At 33.1% G+C, this 21,898-nt stretch overlaps 1 protein-coding gene, 1 long non-coding RNA gene and 1 pseudogene across 9 annotated transcripts in view; 2 read left to right on the plus strand and 1 right to left on the minus strand.

Moving 5' to 3' along the window:
* The window catches only part of LOC106026682 (UDP-glucuronosyltransferase 2A3-like), a 109,237-nt gene extending 108,619 nt beyond the window's left edge, over positions 1–618 (minus strand). For 5 of the 8 annotated variants that reach the window (XM_063240714.1, XM_063240712.1, XM_063240715.1 and 2 more), the window contains exon 1: positions 350–617. In XM_063240714.1, coding sequence (XP_063096784.1) covers positions 350–359 — 10 coding nt within the window. In that variant the 5' untranslated portion in view covers positions 360–617. Of the gene's footprint in view, positions 1–349 lie in introns of all 8 variants that reach the window. The other 3 variants (XM_063240709.1, XM_063240710.1, XM_063240713.1) reach the window with 1 other exon arrangement.
* The window catches only part of LOC134474084 (UDP-glucuronosyltransferase 2A1-like), a 309,053-nt pseudogene that overhangs the window by 132,186 nt on the left and 154,969 nt on the right, over positions 1–21,898 (plus strand).
* On the plus strand, positions 847–20,717 carry LOC134474053 (uncharacterized). Its single transcript, XR_010044635.1, has 2 exons — positions 847–7,463; positions 14,582–20,717. It is a non-coding gene; the product is annotated as an uncharacterized LOC134474053 (long non-coding RNA).

Here is a 21,898-nt window from a genome sequence, read left to right on the forward strand (position 1 = left end):
ATAATTATGGGATGAATGCTGGGTGTACAGCTGCCTGTTAATTTTGCAGATCCTTAGCAATACTCACCCAACTCCCTTTTACTCAGTGATCTTGCTTGATTGCATGTTACATAGGACAAAATCAAAGTTTTAATGATAAAATTCAAATTTTTACAAATTCACTGGTATGCTAGATCAATGCACCCTGTATTCATAACTCAAAGTTCATTTCCAGTTTTATGTGGAAATTGTAGGACTCAGTGCTGTCCATTCTAAGACTCAATGCTGTCTTCCTTCTGCTTTTATTCTTAATATGCCAGAGAGGAATCACAACCAGCTGATGTCTAGAGGCCCAGTCACCCAGACTTACCCTGGTGCATCAAGCTTCAGCTCCAAAAGAAAAGAAGAATCTCCTGAGTCCCAGCTTGATGCTACTGATGCAGGCAATAATCAGTGAAATGAACTGACATAAAAATGAATTGAGAGTCTGTGCTAAGCCAGCATGACTTGTTGTTGAGACCCAGCTGGGTTAAAGACACAGTATATAATCTTTAAACCAATGCCAGTTCCAAGAGTAGCAAACCATCTGAATTTCTGGTGCCCGAAAGCAAGATATCATGACAACTGAGGACTTTGACTCCTACAAATTATTTCTATCTCAGTAATCACAGTTTACAGAAAATCAGGTTACTAGTTAATTTTGATGTTCCTGTGTGATTTTCCAGAATGCACGGTTCTTCAATTCTTGAACTTTGACCGCGTCAGCAGTTCAGTCCACTGCTTCCTGCACCCCAACAGCAGACCCCCTACCAAGCTGTGCACCTAATAAAAGTAAGGGACACCATGCCTTATGGTCCTAGACCATCAGTGAGCTTTGACCACCCCAGTACCTCCTGTAACTGTAGTGTTGATGCATTACGTCTGAGTTTTATTCTGTATGTATGAGCACAAGATCAGTGGTCCTAAGCTGGGGTACTATAATGCTTGTTTATAGTAGTTTTACATCTCAAATTTTATTTTAAATCTTTAATTTATTGAAGCTTAATTTTAAATAGTGTGAAGTAATGGTCAAATTTCCTTATTCTACTCTTGGACACACATTTTTTTTTGCAGCAGTATTTTTCTCAAGAGATCTTCTTTAGGACAAATTGACCATAGTGTGTCAATTTGTTTATGTTCCATTAACTTGTATTTCTGGTTTTGTATCAGTAACTTGTTGTTTATCTTACTATACTACGCTGTGTAATATGATTTGATGTCAGGCATTTTGGTAGTTCTCATAATTTTTTGCTCATGATTGCTTGACTATTTGGGAATTATGTATGTTGGCCCATTTTAGAATTATTTCTTCTATTTTTATGAAATACATATTTATATATTGAAATAGATATCACTATATATGTATATATAACCTGTGCACTTCTGTAAGTAGTATGGATATTTTAGCCATTTTAGGTTTTGATTTCCCTTTAGAGCCTGCTTCATTTTTTTTTCAGCAATTTGTACTTTTCTAACACGTATTTAGTCTTCTATTAAACTTATTCCTTAGTATTGTATTTCTTCTAAGGCTATTAAAAATGGAAATGTTTTTCTTGATTTATTTTTAAATATTAATTTAAATTATAATAAATGATATTGAGTATTTTATGTCAATTTTAAATTTTGCATCAATAATTATGTTTATTCATTCTAATTGAATGTGGAAGAATCATTGTGATTTTCTGTATATAAAACTATAAAAATCACTTATCTACTAATGGAAATAACTTTACTCTTTTCTTCCAGTTTCAGTGTCTTACATTTTCTATTCTCAACTGCTTGCTCTAAGATTGCAAGCATTATGTTGATTTGAAGCAATGAAAGGATTGTGGAAAAAAATTAAATTAAAGCTCATTGTATAAGACCTATGTTGATATACCTTCCTTTCATATCTAATTTCCAGAGCATTTCATCCTAACAGGATGTTTCATTTTGTTTGAAACAATTTTGCAACTACTATAATGGTCAAATAATTTTTAAATTATTTTGTTTGTGTATGTTGTTAATCTTATTGATTTACATGGCTAAAATACCCACATGCAGTGATAAATCCTACGAGATATACGATGGCAGTAATTTTTAAAATTTATTTATTAATTTATTGATTTATTTTTGGTACCAGGGATCAAACTCAAGACCTTGCACTTGCTAGGAAGGCATTTTTGTTGCTGAGCTAAGTCTCTGACAACAGCATTTTGATGTTGAATTATTCTGAAAAGTTTTCTATCTGTTTCCATAAGGAACAACAATCTCTTCTTTCTTTCAGTATTATCATCTGAATTTGTCACCGTAGTAACTCTACAATTGTAAAATATGTAAAGTGATGGTTGAAGTCCTCAATTCTTTTGAGGGGGCTGAGAATGCTGATTTTAGTTCTTCTTTAATCTTTGGTAACATTAAAATCTTTGGGTCCTGAGCTTTAATGTTTGATGAATATTTTTATAACTGATAAAATGTTTTCAGTAGTTTTTTGTCCATTCAGATATTCTGCTTCTTCTTTATTTAGGGTTGGTAAACAGAATGTTTTTAGAATTTAAATATTTCTTCAAGCTTATCTCTCTTGTACATTGAGAGAGCTCAAGATATAGGCCTCTACAGATACTTTTTAAAAGATTTCTGATGTTGTTCATAATTTTTCTTTTTGACTAAGTTTTGACTCCATTAATTAGTTTTACCTTGGAATAATTGTCAGTTTCATTGAAATTTTAAAGAAATTTTATTTCATTGTTGATTCCTCATATTGTTCTGGTCTCTTTATTGCACCATTGAACTTGATTATTCCTTCCTTCCAAATTTGAGCACAATTTGAGAAGCTATTGCAAGTTCTTTAATGGAAAATTTACCTGAGCTCTTTATATTTTTCATGTGGGAATTCATCATATAAATGATCCTAATGAAACTACATTTGCTGTATATGTTTTAATATGATGCTTTTAGCTTCTTGGCTTTTTTTTTTTTTTCTTTTCCTGAAGTGATCTCGACTTTCACTCTGTGTTCTTCTATTTAAATACAGACACATTTTTCTCCTTTTTGAATGATATTTACGTTACATTTATTTTTCAATCTCTCCACTTTCATTCAATGTGTATTATTACAAACGATGCATAGAATGCCACTGATATTCTGTAAAAGTGATGGGTAAGATTATAGGTAAGGGATTTATTTTTCTTCTGATACAGACATTCACTTTACATCTAGATCTGGAAGGAAAACAGCTTCTTTTTCTTAGAGTTCCTCTTCAATGCTATGAGCAGAGACTGCTGCTGAAGATGTAATTTAAGATGATGCATAAGCATAGGTGGGCATATGGTGAATGTAGGAAGCGAAGCCTTGCAGAGAACCATGGCAGGGGCATGGAGCTCACAGGCTGATTGGCAAATCCAGAAGTGCTGCCGTGTAGAGTGTGATGGCAAAGAAGGATGCAGCGTTTCAGGTCATGCAATATCTTAGGGAATTTGCAGCTGGACCAAATCACGTACGATTACATTGAACTTGAAAAAAAAAGGTGAAACATCTGTGCTCTGTCATATATACATGGAATTAAATAGTTTGTTTCATAACTTAAGCACCACACCCTCATATGCAAGGATAATCATGTTTTCTTTTGCATTTGCCTTTTGTAGTGAATGAATTTCTACCAAAATTCCATTTGTTTGTCTTGCACTTCACTAATCAATTCTTTAAATATTTTACCTCTACTTCTCCTAGTATTTTCCCTGTCCTCTAAATGCTTTCTTTGATTTAAATTACTATACCTATTTAGAAATCACTTAAATCTGATTGATTCTGACCTATTTCTGTTTATGATAAGCCAAACTCTTAGCAGTAATGCTAATTTTAATAGTTTGTGTCTCAGTTTTATTATCTGTAAAGCATGTCTAGAATCATCTTTTTTTCAGTAATGTGAAACATTACTGAAACTAACAAATTAAACAGTCTTATGGAGTGTTATCTATCTTAAACTTTATGTTTTCTATGTAGTTCAAGATATTATCAGAAAAATAGGCCTTCATCACAGACATAAAACCTTATCAGCATTTGTTATTAGTTGATTTGTTGATGAGAGACATCTTTTGGGGGGTAAAATGGAATCTCATTGTTTTACTTTGCATTTCTCTAGTGATGAATGATGTTGAACATTTTTTCATATAGGTGTTTTCCATTTGTATTTCTTAATCTGAGAAGTCATTTTTGGATTGAATCTTTGAATTTTGAGGGCCCAATTTTTAAAAATTCTTTATATATTCTATAAAGAAGTCCTTTATCTGAAGGACAGTTAGTGAATTTTTTTTCCTAATTAGTGGGTTTTCTTTCACACTGTTGGTAATTGAGATGCAAAAACTTTTAGTATGATGAGATCTCAGTTGTTGATCCTTTGAAGTTTTTCCCGGGTAATTTGATTTTTGTTCATGAGTGTCTGTATACCAATATTACTTCAAGATTTATATCTACTTTGTCTTCCAGTAGATTTAGCAATCCTGTTTTAATATTTATATCTTTGATCCATTTTTACTTTAGTTAAAAGCATGGTGCTAGAAATTGGTCTATATCTGGTATACTACTTTTTATTACTTTTAAAATAAAAATTAAAACTTTATCAGGCACTATGTTGACAATATGCAGTTGCATGATAATTAACTTCATATATTTAAGTGCTTTCTTCTAATGTAAATATTCAAATGATCTTCATTTATCTTTTCATTTGTCTATTTCTCCCATTTAGTTATAGAAGACTGTTTTTCTAGATATTGTGTTCTTTTAACAGTCATCAGGGAGCTTTTGAGTGTGTGTGTGTGTGTGTGCACGCACACGTGTGTGCACCTAGGTGACCATTAGGTAAAGCAATCAGTTACAAGAAAGGCACATGACTTTCCTTGGTTCTTGTCAATGACTGTTGATTATTTGACACTTACCTACAGAAAATAAGCAAGATAAACAGTGTTTAATTTTGCAACTGTATTATATGGGATGAGAAAAAACTTCTATAGGTAAGATAGCATAGAGTCCAAAAGCAGAAGTATTAGATACTAGATGAGAGAGTTATCCCAGAAAATATGGCTTCATTAAAATAAAATGTCCAAGTGAATATTTTCTGCTTGGTAGGTCAGGATAGTTCTGTACTCTAGCATGAAGAGCAGTGGATCAGGTGTACAGGTGAGCTACAGTTTCATCATTTGTCAGTCTTCTTAAGGAGATGATACTGAGGTACAATTATAGGTTTTAGAACCATTGATAAAGGTAATTGAAAGTTTAAAATAGTACTCTACTTTCTAATGTAAAATCACTGTACAAAAGTAAAGTTAATGAACAATGATGAAGTAGATGTTGGAAATACTGCAAAGGTTGATGTCAAAGATCATGAATAACTAAAACAATATTTTTGAAGAAAATCCTAAAAATATTTGAGGACTTTGAAAATTTGATGCTGAGTAGAAAGGAGACTGTTTGAAGAGCATTGTCATTAATCCCTGAGTAGAGATCACTGCAATTTGGTATGAAAATTACAAAGGCAGGAAATAGGATGACACGAATGCTGCACAACTGAGAATCTAGAAATGATATTCATGCAACAAAGAGAATACAAGGAACTCTAATGGCTTTAAAGTTTGCTGATTTTACCAGCCTATCATTAGCTAACTCCATCTATTTAAGATTTTGCTAAAGTGTCCACAACTTCAGTATTTGAAGAGACATCTTTACTATGACAGCCTATCATTCAAATTGTAGCTTAATGCTTTAAAATAATTGCTTGATTATAAGCCTAGCACTCAAGCAGAAAAACCCAAAATGAGATCTCAAAAGTATGTGCAATACTCTTTTCTGTAAAAATAGTGTTTGTCTTTATTGTACTTTGGAATCAGGCAGTTTGGAGATGTAGTTCTTAAGAAAGAAATTATCGTACCCACACACATCAAAATAACTTACTATGACTAGAAGCTGAATGTGCTGTTTGTATTTTTCAGCTTCCTTGCTCTGAATTCAGTTAATGAAGGCTTTCTGTCTCTTTAATGACTGATTCAATTTGTTTGTTGAAATATGAGAGATACAAGAAAACTATGTCTAATGTGTAGCACATTACTTGTATTACTCTTAATCTCATGTTCAGTGACAAAGGTCAGTGAAAAGTGAGAAGCCATCAGACATTGACCTGTGACCATACTGATTTACAGTTGATGGATTTGTGCTCACCCAGGCTCTTACAAACCCAGTGGACCAGAGAAGCTTCAAAGATTAAGGAACAGGCTTAGTTTTCAGATAGCTGGATGTCCAGTTCTCATAAGCTGGACTTTTGCCCCTTACTCCAATCCAACAAAGCACAACAAACTCATCAGAAAGCAAATATTAAACAGTTGCTTTCAAAACATGGTAAAATTATAACACTGAAAGCCAATTGATATGATCACCTTTTAAACTCAGTAGGTAAATCCATTTTCAGTGTTAACAAATACATTGGAAAGATTTGTGTTTTCAACAATATGTATGTTCAAGAAGAGATAAACATTCTTTTCATATAGTCATTTTCCGTATCATACAGATACATACATGAATTTCAAATTATCTTCATACTAATTGATATATTTTATCTCCTCAGTTACACATCAAATACTGAAATGAAAATTGTGGGTAGAAATGTACCTAATTTTATAAGGAGAAAACAAGTTCAATGATATATTTTCTGAAGCAAAGAAAAACTGATTGAAATATGAGTGTTTGGCTTTAATTATTGTTTTGTAATGATAAATAGTCCCTGTCTTTATTGCTGAGGACCAATTTAATGCAATATAAGACGATAATAATTAGCATTAACAATTTGGCATAAAAACACATTGAGAGTGTTCTAGGTCTATGAGACTTCTGGTGAGAGCTGTCATTGGTTTAGGAGAGATTAATCTTTGAGCTGAGGCTGGCAAACAGACAGTGAATTCTGGTGCAAATCCAAAGTAAGATAAAACAGCAGTTGAGGACTTTAACTCCTGCAAATTCTGTCTAGCTCAGTAATTATACTCAGCAGAAAATGAGGTTGCCAGTTACCCCTGATGGGTTCCTGTGTGATTTTCCAAAACTTCCTGTTCCTCAATTCTTGAATCTTGCCTGCATCAGCAATTCACCTCATACTTTATGGCCTTAGTCTGTCACAGATCTTCTTGCACCCTGGAGGGCTTGGTTACTGCAATGTATATATTTTGTCTGTATTTTATTCTGTCATCATACCTCTGAGCAGGCGACCAGTGGTTCTAGGCATGGGTGCCAATAAATGGCGCCATATGTGTGGCACTATAGCCTGATTGCAGATGACCACCTGAGACACCACTGGAGACCAGAGAAGAGGACAGGACTTCATATGATGAATAATAGGACCACCTAAAGTGTGAGGTAGCTGATTACTTGATGTGAAAAGGTTTTCAACTGGGATTAAGAATGTGACAAGACGTACCAGCTGAGAGGTAAGAATATGTCCAGTTGTTTAATGCATTGATAAAGCAAGCTAAGATTAGAAATCCAAGTAGTAGTTAAAAGGTAGTGTAAAGTTAATTGTTGGTCTCCTCATGAAGGATACTTGACTTAAAATTTGGGATCACACAAGAAACTCACTAAGGCACACTCAACAGTGTGGTCAGTTCATCACTCCTGAGACATTTATTTCCTAAGGCCTGGTATACTCCGCTCTCAGGCTCTTTTAAGGCTAAATGTGAAGCTCATCTTTCTCTGAAAAGTCAAAAAGATGTAGCTTCTCAAATGAAAGAAAAACTAACCAAATCGCTTCCTAAATTGCAACCCCTATTTCTGAAAGCTACTTTCCCATCTGTTAAGAAACCTCCAGGCCAATGCAGCATTAGCAATTTCATGGAGGAACAGGATGAACTCCCACCTCTTCCTTCCCCAGAGGCCTTACCATTTCCTCCACCTGAGGCATCCTGTTGCTGCCTGAACTGATCGCTAGTCATTATCAAACAGTTTCACAAAATGAAGCAGCCCAAGGAGAAAGGTTTGGCACACTTGTGTTTCCTCCTAGGAAAAACTAGGGATCCCGATAACACGATTGCTAATATTAATATTCATGTTCTTTTTCAATTAAAAAATTTAAAAATATAAAACAAAGAATTGTAAATAATAGGCCCCAAAGTCCATATATAATTTGTCTCTTTTAGAGAATATTAGACTTACCTGTTTGTTTCTTTTAATTTGTATCGTTTGGCTAAACATGTTTGCTGTGTACTCAGACCCATTACCTGAATGAATTCAACCCCAGAGAATTTTCATTTGCTCGATAGTATCTTTCCAAAAATGAGTTTTCCCAGATCTTAAGTTATTACCTTTATGAAGAACCAAATCTTAATAAACCTTACTTTCTATTTTGTTCATCTAACACTGGTGCTGAACAGCATTCTTTTAGTCTTGGGAGGCAAATATAAAAGGTTAAATGGTAGTTTTTACTGTAGACTTAACATGCTTTTATGGAGATTTTACTTATGATTTTAAACCTTATTTTCCTGTTTGCATACTCAAAGTATTCCTTCCTCATTTTTATGAATGACATATGGTCCAACGGGAAACACGCACAAAGACAAATGAGGATAATAGGTAGATAATTTCAGATTTACCTTTATAAATAACATGGAATGTTCATGGGAAAAGGTGAAAGTTAGGGAGGACTGTTCTTCAGTGGGTCTCCATATTATACAGTCCATTCCCTCCCCATAAAAAGTATCACTCTGCTTAGGTAGGAATTATATTCCCTCTACCCCATCTGATCATATAACAATGCTGACCCTATTTAGATTCTCTTTGAAAATTAGCATTATCCATTGAACAAGGTTATATTCATTAGGGAAAAAGTGAGGCCACCAATGGTCAAAAAGTTAATTGATCCTAATTAAATATAAACTGATATTTGTACATACAATCATCATGTACTCCTTCACAGGGATGTGATTTGGGCTAAGACTTCCTTTTCATGTTTTAATTGTGGTCTCACACATTGCATCCATTCTGTCTGATTGTTGACTTCTCATTCAGTTATCATTATGAGTGCCTGGAGGCTCAAACGTCTAGCTGTCTTCTTTCTGTTTATATTCTTAATATGCCATAGAGAAGTTGCAACTAACCAAAGTCTAGATGCCATAAGACCTTGACTTATACTGGTGAATCTGATTCAGCTTCAAAAGCAAAAAAGGGAACCCCTGAGGACCAGCTTGAAGTTGTTTGGCACAAAAGTAGTTGAGAATCTCTCCTAGTCCTCCATGACTTGTAGCAGGACTTCCAGCTAATCTTTAAGCCAATGGCTAGAGCTGAGGCTAGCAAATAGTCTGTAAAGTTCTGCCACCTCAAAGCAAAATATCACTGCAGTTGACTCCTGCAAATTCCGTCTCGCTCGGTTTTATAATTTGTGTCAGGATGTTCCCCAAAATCTCACTGGGTCATGTGGAGGTGTTTTTGAAGGTAACTGAATCTAGAGTTTGTGATTGGTTCATTTCTAGTGCTGGAACTGATGGTGAGAGTGCCCCCCACCCCCACCCCGGGACAGATAAGCTACATAGAATATAATGCAACAAAAAAGTTTTCCTCTCCCCTTTTTGTCTGCTTCTGCTCTTGCTTCTTTTGCTATCTTCTGCCTCCTGGAACTATTGCCCCTCTGCCATCCCACCCTGCCTTGGATCCAGTGAATTATAGAGTGAAACCTCCACAGATTGGGAGCAAATTAAACCTTTTCTTCCTTAATGTTGGATGCCAGCTATTTTGTCTCAGCAATGAGAGAAAAGGGGCTAAGATACTCAGTAACTACAGTTAGCAGAAAATCACTCTTAGTTAATCCTGAACTGTTCCTTTGTGACTTTCCAAACCGCACTGTTCTTCAATTCTTGAACCTTAGCCGCGTCCATAGTTTACTTCGCTGCTTTTGCAGCCTCTTAGCACACCCCAATCAAGTACATCTCAATTATTATACCTAATAATAAATACCTAATAATAAAAGCCAAGGACTCCATGTTACGTGGTCTAGCCCGTCTCTGGGCTTTAAAGATCATGGTGCCCATGGTAATTAAAATACTTATTTTTCTGTTTTATTCTTTTGACATACCTCTCATTTGGAGATTGGAGGTCTTATGCCTAGATTAAGTTTTAGGAATTTTTCTTCACTATTTCCCACTATTCTTTTATCAATTAAGATTTTAGTACATTTTAGATATACATAATGACAACATACATCATAGGATATTTGTCCTTATACATGAAGTAATTTGACTCAGTTTTATCCATTTCCCTATCCTCCCTCCAACATCTCATTATTTCTTTATTCTGTGTATCAAGTCTCCCATCCCAGACATAGCCGTTGTACTAACTGAGACTGTACAAGCTGTATCAGTAAGAAAGCCAAGTTTGGAATGGAATTATTTTTTTTGTAATACAAATATGAGATGTTTTGTGAAAGTATGTTTGTGTGTGCGTGTATGTGTGTGTGTGTGTGTGTGTGTGTGTGTGTGTGTGTGCATGTGTATGAAACATGGGTAAGACGATGAATATAATACTGTGTCATGGAGTATAATCTAGTGAATTTAATGCAAGAGTCATCTTTCTATATATTTTTAACTGTTGCTTCATTAAAAATTCTATTCAATTGTATTCAATCAAGTTGCATCCAGAATTCAGATGGCAAGTGCAATATAACCAGCATTCTGAAATGAAACTTTAAATTTACATGTGCCTTCCCTATCCAGAATACAAATCAAAAATTCTACTAAGAACTATCTTTGAACTTTAACCCTTAAAGAAATTGTAGGTATAATGAATGTTTGCCGCTTCAATCCCTACTAATAATTAATGCAATACTCTTACCGTATTTTTTATTACTTTCAGTTAGTTTTCAATACTACTCTGTTCAACATTTCTGACATCCTGTTATTAATGAAATACTTACTTCACAAATTATTTCTAGAAATCACCTGACAATGTCTTTGACTCCCAGAAGTAAATGGATAATAATCTACACCCATCACCCTCAACTACAGATTTTTTTCACTATTTCCTAAAATAGTAAGTCAACACTATGCAAATAATGTCCAAAAATTAAATCTCAGGACATTGTCAGATTCAGTGTTTGCTATTCACACTACTTTAATCTTACTTCTCAAAATCAGTGCAATTCACCAAAATTTATCATGAAAGCATCTTTCTCTATTAAATGCTTTGGTCATTATTCCTATTTTTAACTCTAAGCTTTTAAGAAAGACAGTAACAGTGTCTTTAGTGATCTCTGTGGCTGGCTTCCCATCTCTCCACTATATACAGAGTTTTAGGGCACCACTTGAATCATTTCATTTTTTACCCAAAGTAGACAAAAGAGTCAGTGTCACTCGATCAACATTATGAGGGAAGTATTTCACGGAGTGACATGCTTAAGATATCCAACAAAACACCTCTCTTATTGAAGCTGCTAACACTGAAAAAAACCCAAGTATTTTAAGGTCCATAAAATATTCATCGTAGACTTACATTAGGTAAAGTTTTGGCAGGTTTGCAGTGCAGTCATCCAACAAATTCAAAATTAGGCAAATATGGATGAGGAAATTCAAAATCCCAATATGTCCGAATTAGCCAAATTTCAGCTTTACCCACAATCTCGCATAAGGCAGTGGGTCTTCATGAAGAAAATGAAATTTTGGTGCAGGAAATTAGCACATTTACTCACTGAGGGAAAAAATTATTGATAATCTCCTTGCGTGACATTACAGAGTAAGTCTTCTAAAATAATTATATGTTAATATGTAGAATGGAGAGGGAAGAGAAAGTGGAAGAGGAAGGACAGGATATGGAAATGAGGGAGGAAAGGGTTAGTGGGAAAAAGGAAATTTTAAAGCATTGTTTAAAAACAATAAACTATCCAAAATTAATTATGTATGCAACTACTGGCAAGTTTAACACTTTTTCTTCCTAATTAAATGGCAGAAAATACTTTGGCTCTAGCACATAAGCCTCTAGTCACCCTTAATTAATTTTCAATTTCCATTCATTAGTTTTACAGGTTTTTGTAGTTGGTGGTCACATGTTCCACTCAAAGAACCAACAAAACCATTTTCTGGAGTCAAATCTCATTTCCTAAATTGATTTGTTCTTCTTTTCTTTGTGAAAATAACAATTCTTTCACTAAGTAAGACTCAATAGGAATCCCTGGATATGTGTAAAACATACATAGAGATCACCAATAATACATACTTAATGTTACTCTTAAATGATGTTTTATGAAAGGGATGCTTCTACATATTAGTTTTACAGCTTTGTGAAGAATGTTTGTAAATAATAATAGGAACTACGTTTATACATAAAAATCATGTTCTCAAACTAAAATTGTTAATTTTAAAGAAGAATCTTCCCTGTTTATGAGCTGATTAGGAAAAGTGTTGATTTTTCGCAGATAAATCAGATGACTTGTTTTTACATTCATCATGTCATAATTCTTGAATTTATGTATAAATCTCAATTTGTATAGCCCAGTGAGTCTGATTTGATAAAGAAGAAGCATTCCTCAGAATACTAATCTTAGAATTACCAAAGGTTGGATGAAAATTCTATTTTATATTTCCACAACAATTCATTTATGCCACCTAGATGCCTTATTACAAGTGTGCTACATCCTACTGGATCATTAATACCCTATGTACTTTTTATATTCATAAATTTTATATAACATTTGAAAAATCCATTTTTAAAGAATGTATTAAAATTCATATTTAAAGCATTGGTTCACCAATGCAAACTTTATGTCAATAAAATCTTAAGAAAAGAAATTTCAACAAAAATATAAAAATACTTTGGCAAATAAACTTAAGAGATATTTTAAACGTTGTATTTATCCACAAAGAAAAATATTAAATTAAAACTTATCACTATGTATATTTTTATATTATATAGCTGTAAACTATACAACTTCATATTTTTATATTTCATAGATCTATATTGATAGCATTTGTATAGTAATGTACAATTAATAAATTGATTATTCCAATTCACTTATTAGTTGTATTTATTGTAATTGTATTATTCACAGAAAATAGAGTATTTATGTGTAATTCTATTTATAGTTATATAATGATGCTTTATACAAAGATATACATTTGATATATTTCTAATTTAAAAATTAAACGAGCTATTGAGTATTGATGGGATCTGTTACTTTAAGTCTATATGATTAATACAATAAGATGATTTTTAATTAAAGACCATAGAGGTAACTTCAATTTATAGAAACATGTCTTACTGTTACTGACAAAGGTAAGAGTAAAATTTAGTGGTTTACAGTTACTAATCTTCCTATATAAGTCATGTTAGCTAGGTTGAGACACATAGACAGCTACCTATTCAAGCTAAGTATTAAGTTCTTTCAAATAATATGTGAGAAAGTTAATATGCAGACTCCAGTTTTAAAAAGTAAAATGTACATTTTTCATTTCATTTTCACATTTTCTGAGGACACAATAAAAATAACCTTGTCCAAATACATGAGCAAAAATGACTCTTAAGTATAAGAACAGTAAGACAACAGGAGGTGGCAGCAGAATCTACTTTATAACACTTCAGAGAAATAATGTCTGTGTGTTTATTGCACAGTGCTTTATTGCTTACTATTTACTGAAGTTCATGACGTAGTGTCAATTATGTAAAGTAAAAAATCACAGTAACCAAGCACAGAATAACAACAATGGAGGATTTTAATGAATTTTTCAAATTTCATAAATAATTGAACATGAAATTGACTGAATTTCTCATCAGATTGTTTTTGTAATGTGAGAAAAATAGCTGGATGGATAAACGTTGTTCCTGGTTACTTCACATCTTAGTTACTACAAAAACTGAGTTCCATTAAATAAAATAAAAAATCCTTTCAGAAGTTGCTTAGGGTCTAATAAGAAAATCTGAAATACAACTAAATTTTAAATACTCAAGTGATATTTAAAAACGCACATGAATTTATAAGTGGGTTGAATATGGGAGTCAGACCATGCAAATTACAACATCTGAGATCATCAAAGTACAAAGAGTAATAAATGTCATTACATTTTTTGAGACAGACAAAAACTGGGCAAACATTAAGAACTAGAAAAATACAAAGAAAATAACCAAGTGGTTCACATATAACTTAAAAAGAATTTATGGTTCAATTGAGGTAATTATGCAGTACATTCTGAAATGATGCATTTAAATGGTTAACAGTCTTAGCAAAAAGAAAACAGGAAAAAAACTAAGCAAAAAAAAGATGTAATTTTGTAAATGCTATTATTAAAATAGACGAATATTAAAAATAAAGTCTACTACAAAAAATGCTATCACTCAAAAAGTAATCCTATAAATATAGTAATGCAGCATGAAACATAATGTCTGTAGATTGGTTACAAGGTAAGAAAAAAATAATTGAAATTTTAAAATAATTAAATGATTTCTTCCTTATTAATAAGTAAAAAAATTACTGTTTGGGGTCGATTTCTTACTTTTTTCTTTAATTCTGTATTATTTCTACCCTGTTTTCTGTTTTACTTTTTTTTTTCTATTAAAAAAAAAAAAAACTGTTCAGGGGAAGAGAACAAGAAGTCACCAAGAAGCAAACTAGGGCAACAGCCAGACCGCAGCACCTCTCCATGAGCAGGCTGGGCAACAAGAAGAGCCAACCCTTCTCTGTCCCATCGAGAGACTGGTGATCTGGAGAAACACAGGCTGTGATGACCATGAGTATTGAGGTGTAATGCAATCTGATGCTTGTGGTGTTTGGTGTTTCACTGACTTTACATATCTAGGGCTGGTGGTGTGACCATCTATTTGGAGGATAACCATATGCAGTGTGGTATCTGGTGGGATCTCCTTCTGAGGGTAGTGGCCATTGTTCATTCCCTATCATCTTGTTTTGAAGTGCTGTATAATTTTCATTGTTTTCTTGTTTTAAGCTTTATTTGGTTTTGCTTTGTTTGATTTTATTACATCTGATGGCATGGGCAACTATTTCTAAGCTAGCAAAATATATTATGATAGCATTTTGGACTTAGTTTTAATATTGTCTTGTTATGAAGTCCTTTGTAGCATTCATTGTTTTGCTTTATTGGTTCTACTCTGTACTGTTTTGTTTGTTTTTCCTATGTCTGAAGGTATGGGCAACTATTCTGAAGACAACAGGAGTCATTATTGTAACCATTATTGATTTCCTATTGTTTTGAAGTCCTGTGTCACTTCCACTATTTGTTTTGATTGGCTTTATCCTATTTTATTTTGCTTAGTTTTATTCTCTTTAAAGTAAAAAAAAATCTAAAAAAAAAGAGAAAAATGTTATGGTCATTTAAGCAATAACAATATTCAATATTTGTGAATAACATTAACTGCTTTTAGTAAATTACAGATAGGTTAGAACTCTCTCACACTAACAAAGGGATAATAACCTTTTAAAAATGAAAAGTCAAAACTTTCATTTTGATTTATTGTGAAAAGTCTCATTATCATGAGAACAATCCAAATTATGATTTAAAAACATGTTATTTCAAATGTACTTTAAACTACTGCAGTTTAATAAGAAAAAACGTATCCAAACAAAGAAGAGCTAGGGAGAGGTAGGTTATCAGTTATCAATCTTTCTATGCAACTAATGATGCTTTGGAATGTAGCAAATAGAAAAGAATGGGCAGGTAGAGTCTAACTGAGAGTAAAATCGACTCTATTGCATAACAATGATGTATGATTTGTTTAAATATGTAGAACAAAGTTCACACTGCTACGGAAAGCAGACCAAACATGGGAAGAAATGGCACTGAGAAGGTTTAGGAGTCTGTTTTTTACACCAGTGGACTCTGACTAAAATCTCTCCCAAAGACCTAGTGCCCACTTTGTCTGAGTTTTAGGGCTTTCGAAGGAAAAGGAAGAGGAGAGGTACATAGACCGATCATAGAAGATTTGGCACATTTGATCAGAGGGTTGGTGGCATCATGGGATGCTGAAGGAGTCTGAACATCTCCTTATAGGCTAACAGTTACACAAAGGCAATAAAAACAAGGTTTACACAAAGGGAGGAGTGTGCTGAAATCTGGCTTGCCTGGACCTGACCACTGGATTTGGATGGGGTTCGTGGCGGGCTTCCTTAGCAGGTCTTTGTCTAAAATTTTAATTCCCTTTTATAACCAAGCAAATTATATCATAAACATAAAACCACGCTCATTATAGTTTATGGCAGTTTGTTACTGGACTAGGTCAAAAGGCTTTCTTCCTCTTATTCTTGACATTACAATTTCTTATCTAAATAAGAAACTGTATGTCATAGGAAAGACATATACTAGAAGGATTTTTGATTTTTTACCTGGCAAAAGTAATATGTTTTATTGGATTACCTTACATTTCTGTTTGATTTTTGCTTGTTTTGTGTTAGAGAGCAAGGCAATCCATTCCGCCTTACCTTTTCTCAAGGCCTCATTTTGTATTGTGCCTATTGACAGCAAAGTCTCCAGACATTCTAAATCTCCCCTAGTTTGGTGCAAGGTAGGTCAATGAATTTCTCCCACTCTTTCCAATTGTTCTTCCCTGCTCCGTCCTCTCCTCATGGAGGAAATAGTCCAGCCAAATTATCTGCCACTCTCACCATCACCAGTGCCTGTTCTGCTTTCCACAACGCTCTCTTCTCTCCTGCTCCAAATCTTGCTCAAAGCGTTTCCCTGCTTACCCAGATCCCAATCCAGGTTTGGGCTAGCTCTTCCTCAGCCCTGGATCTCATTCAAATATCTCTCACCAGTCCACTAAAACCACATCAACCCTTTTCCTCTCAGCACACATCCACTAGCATGCTCTGAAGGGACTAAAACAAATTATTTCTCACCTGCTACAACACGATTTGTTGGTCCCTATCAACTCTCCATACAACACTCCCATTCTTCTAGCTCAAAAGACAGATAGTCCATGCTGATTGGCCCAGAATCTCTGCGCTGTCAAGCAAACGTCCCCTCCTATTCATTCTGTAGTGCCCAACACACACACGCTTTTATCTTCTATTTCCCCTTCTACTAGTCAGTCCCAGATTTGAAGGATGCTTCCTTCACTATATCCATTGCCACAGCCTGTCTTCACTTTTACCTGGACACATCCTGAGAGCTGACCTGGGCTTTCTACCCTCAAGAAGTGAAACAGCCTTCATTCTTCTGACCAGTGTCTAGTCTATGATTTGTCCTTCTCCCACTTGTTCAGTTTTCACCTCATACCATATGTAGATGGCCACCTCCTCCGTAGGCACACTTATAAATCATCCAGACCCTCCTTCTCTTACAACACTGAGATAAAGAGCTCTTGTGTGTCTCCTTCCTGTGTTACATATAACTACATGGATATCGTAATATCGTAAGAATGAGTAACATAAGCAGTCCTTGTGTAAATTTTTAGTTTGAAATCAAGATACAAAACTGGAAGAAACCACATAATTTCTAAGGTTTCCATAGATTAAATTTCAAATTAAATGAATAACTTTTATTCTTCCCATCTTCCCTTACAGTATGAGCAACAGCAAGAGAACACAAACATTAATATAATGATTTAAAACATTCACATAATTTGAAACGAAATACAAAATTATTTTTAATAATTTGTTTAAAGATATAAAAACTCTACAAATTATTAAAAATCAAAAGAACATGAAAAGTCACTAAGAACTAAATAAGACTGTATAAGTGAAAAATACAACAAATTGAAAAACTCAATAGAGAGTATGTTAAACTCTGTTATAAAATGGGCTCTAGAAAAAATCTGACATTGTTTACAACTTAGTTTTTCTAGAAAAATCTTTAGGAAATGTGATGGGATAGATAAATGAGATGGAGTATAGCTCTAATTAATTCTGCATATCCTTCTGGGTTTGACTTTTCATTCAATTTTTCCACAGCTACTGACTTACCCCTTTTCATAAAATCATAATTAAGCTCAATTTTATATTCTTTTCACCCAGAGTACCAATTATTTTTCATTATTAATAATTTGTAACTCATGTAAAATTCCAAGTTAATTATAGAACTGTTTTATGTACCTGAAATTTTTACTAATGCAACAACCTCCTATTCTTCTCATCTCTCTATGTTAACTAGATTCTATGCTGAGAGACTGCAAAAGCATAAACAAACATAGAATTAATATAACTTATAGAATCTTGGTATTTTTCCAAGAAGATAGTTATTGATTACAAAGGTGAAATAGAGAACTTTCCATTGTCTTTATATTTTAAGTGACCAAAATTAATGTTTCCAATAACAATCTATCTACATGTGTTTCCTGATGTATTTTCTGGAGAAAGAAAAAGTTCACATCTGTAAGTATTTTTTACCAAAAATGCATAACCTCACTCTAATCATGAGATACTATGAGAAAAAAATTTAATTGATTTTCTAAAAATCATAAGACCTATGCTCTTCATAAAGCGAAAGACAAATGCAGACAGTGGGAACTGTCACAAGTTGGAAGGAGGTAAGAAAAGGTGCTAATAATAGCAGAGGGGTGGGGGCTGGGGATTTAGCTCAGCGGCATAAATGCCTGCCTTGTAAGCAGGCAGTCGTGAGTTAAATCCCTGGTGCCGATAAAAAGGAAAAAGGCCAACAATAATAATAATAATACAGGGGGTGACTAGAGGGGTAGTATAAAAGGCACCACAGGGTGATTATCAAAATGCTAATGAGATTTCCTAATTTGATAGGCTTATTATTCTTATATAAAATACCAATATCCCCTGAGTCAATTTAAAATTTTTCATTGTCATAACTGCATTTATTAATTGAAATTTAGGGAATACTTTTTAATTCAATATTTACTTTTCATTATAAATTCATACAATTTATGTAGCACTACATATTGTTTCTATATTTTTATTTTGTAATTTTCAGATCAAATTATCTGAAATTTTTAAAGAAACTTTTTCCACATTGTCTCCTCTGCTTTATTTTGTCTTGCTATCGTTTTTTAAACAGCTGCTCATGCCATCAGATTTAACATAATCAAACAAAACAAAAAACAATAAATCTCAGCCCAACAAACAATGAAAATGATATGATTTCCAGGTGGGCCTGCTTCCTGATGAGGCCTTGTTCTTTCCCGCTGCAGTCCATCAATGGCTCTGACTCTCACTGAGAGGCTTAGGTCTATTAGGTCTATAGGTCTCCACTCCAGCAGGGGCCTGCGCATAGCACTGGTGCCCAGGAAGGGTCACTTTCTGGTGGGGCTTGGTTCCCTAACCTCATGATCTACAAGTGGTGCTGATTCCACTTTTTTTTTTTTTTTTTTTTTTTTTTTTTTGTACCGGTACTAGGGATCGAACTCACGACCACGCGCTTGCAAGGCAGGCGCTTATGCTGCTGAGCTAAATCCACAGTGCTTACTGCCTCCACTTTTAATATTGCTTTGTCATTTTTTATTGCTTTTATTTTCTGCCATCATAAGACCTGATCCAAACATCAAATAAAGGAAAACTTCTAGTTTTAATTTCTAAGTTCAGTAATATAGCTGAATACAAAGTCAGCACAAAAATATATAGCATTTCTGTAAACAAATAACAAATGCACTGAGAGAAAAAATCAGAAAACTGCCATTTACAATAACATAAAAGAATTATAAACTTAAGAATCAATCTAACAAAGGAAATAAAAGATTTCTATGTTGAAAATTACACTACTCTGAAAAACGACATTGAAGAGGGTATCAGAAAAAGAGGAGATATCACTTGTTCTTGGATAGGAAGAACCAAAATTGTGAAAACGTTCATATTCTCTAAATATTTAAATCAATGAAAAAAACACCACTACCATACCTCACAGGATTAGAAAAAACAATCCTATAATTTATTTGGACCTAAAAGAAACATAATAGGAAAATCAACTGTTACAAACTAAAGCAAATCAGAAGTCATCACAGTCCCTGTCTTTAAATTACATTTCAGTGCTACTATGTTAAAAAAAACTGTGGTACTGAAGGAAAACAGCAACAACAACAACAACAACAAAAAAAAAAAAAAAACAGACAAACACACTTACAAACACACTCAATCAGTTGATTTTTGACAAATACGCAAATCATGTCACTAGAATGGAAGCCTCATTAGTATATGATGCTGGAAAAACTGGATTTCCACATACTTAAGATTAAGACTAAATCCCTGTCTAGCACCTTCCACTAAACTAAAAACAAAATGAATCAAAGATCTGAATATTGAAACAGGAATACTAAATCTGCTGGAAAACTGAATAGGTAGGACTCTGGACAACGTGGTAGAAGGCTAAGATTTTATGAACAAAACTTCGGTCTCTCTCTGTAGTGTTTGAAACTGAAATTGTAAATAAAAATGAAAATATATAATAGATACTGTGAAATAAGGAGAAACTGTTCAAAAGGAAATGATAACTATGGATGAAGGAGAGTGAAAGAAAAAAAAGGGAAGGAAAAAAATAGAAAAGAAGGATAAAACGAAAACAGAACTTTGTGAATGGAGAGGAAAACAGTTTGAAAGGAAGGGGATGGAGGGGAAAAAAAGGAATCAAAACATATGTAAAAACACAAATACTGTGTAATGCATGGGATCATTATGTGCACCTAAATTGTACCAATAAATTTCTCAAGATTCAAGTTGTTAAAAAGAAAAATCTTGTGTACTTACCATTAAAACAAATAGAATTACTTTGTTGGTGATTAAAATCATAAATGACAGAAATTAATGATGGAAATTTAGTGGTAAGCTTTGTTTTCACACTTTTTGTTCTAAAATTTTAAACTGATTCATTAACAAAAGATAAAAAAGAAAGAGAAAGGGTAAAGAGAGAAAGAAATATAATTCTTTTGGAATTGTATTTTTCTCTTCTGTTCAGTGTAAATTTGTAGGTACTGGCTATACCTTTAGATTTAGTAAAATTTAGAACTATAGTATGGGTATGTTACTATTAATGACCATTTAAATGGAAAAAGATAATTTTGAATAATATTTACAAAAAATCTATATTGATATCATGGTATTCCAATAAAAGGCAAAGTGCAATATTATGAAAGACAGAAACAAAAGTGATTTCAAGATGATTAAATTTATCACCCATTGAAATTTAAGTAAAATATAATTATTTTTAAAATGCTCATTAACAGTACACATGATATGATTTAAAAGATTGGATTGTATATCCCAGAAGAACAAACACATTGTAGAAATCATTGTTACATTGGATTAATATAAGTGAAAGGGTATGAAGAGACAGCTAGTTCAGGTAATCCTTGGAGTATAATAAAATCTACATTTATTTGAAGGGTAATCAGTTAATGGAAGATATACATATTCACTTTTCTTTGTAATTCTACTCAGATATTACACTTTTTAATCTTATTTTTGTTAATATGGTAGCTTATTGTTTAACTTCCTATATTTTCAAAATGTTTCAAAATTGTAAATTGAAAATTTAAAACCTTTTAAAGATAAATTCTGTTTAGGTACTAAACTATAGAGTTAAAATTCCACTCATGGAAAAATCTTAATAACTCATGTAAAAGATGTCTGCTTTCATAACTAAAATTAAGTTCTCTAGTTTAAAATTATGCTTCTCCCACACATTATTTTATATTAATTATTGATGCACAATATCTAGCTAGTTGATGCAAACATCTGAATATTATGGTCATTCTTTTTGAAAGAAATATACTGTTATTACAAATTACATTATTTCTTAACCATATATTTTATATGTAATGCTATACTAAAGATATATAACGATACATTATAGAATTAATCTTATATATCATATGTACAAATAAATTTGATACACAAAAAAAAATTCTGAAAATCAGCTGTAGAGGAGTACTCTTTTAAACCAGGACTCTGGGAAGCAGAGGATTCCAAGTCCATGATGAGCCTGGG

This window comes from Cavia porcellus, unplaced genomic scaffold (genome assembly GCF_034190915.1).
Source record: "Cavia porcellus strain 051 isolate PalLab524CR breed Dunkin Hartley unplaced genomic scaffold, mCavPor4.1 scaffold_30, whole genome shotgun sequence".
In the NCBI taxonomy this organism is placed as follows: domain Eukaryota; kingdom Metazoa; phylum Chordata; class Mammalia; order Rodentia; family Caviidae; genus Cavia; species Cavia porcellus.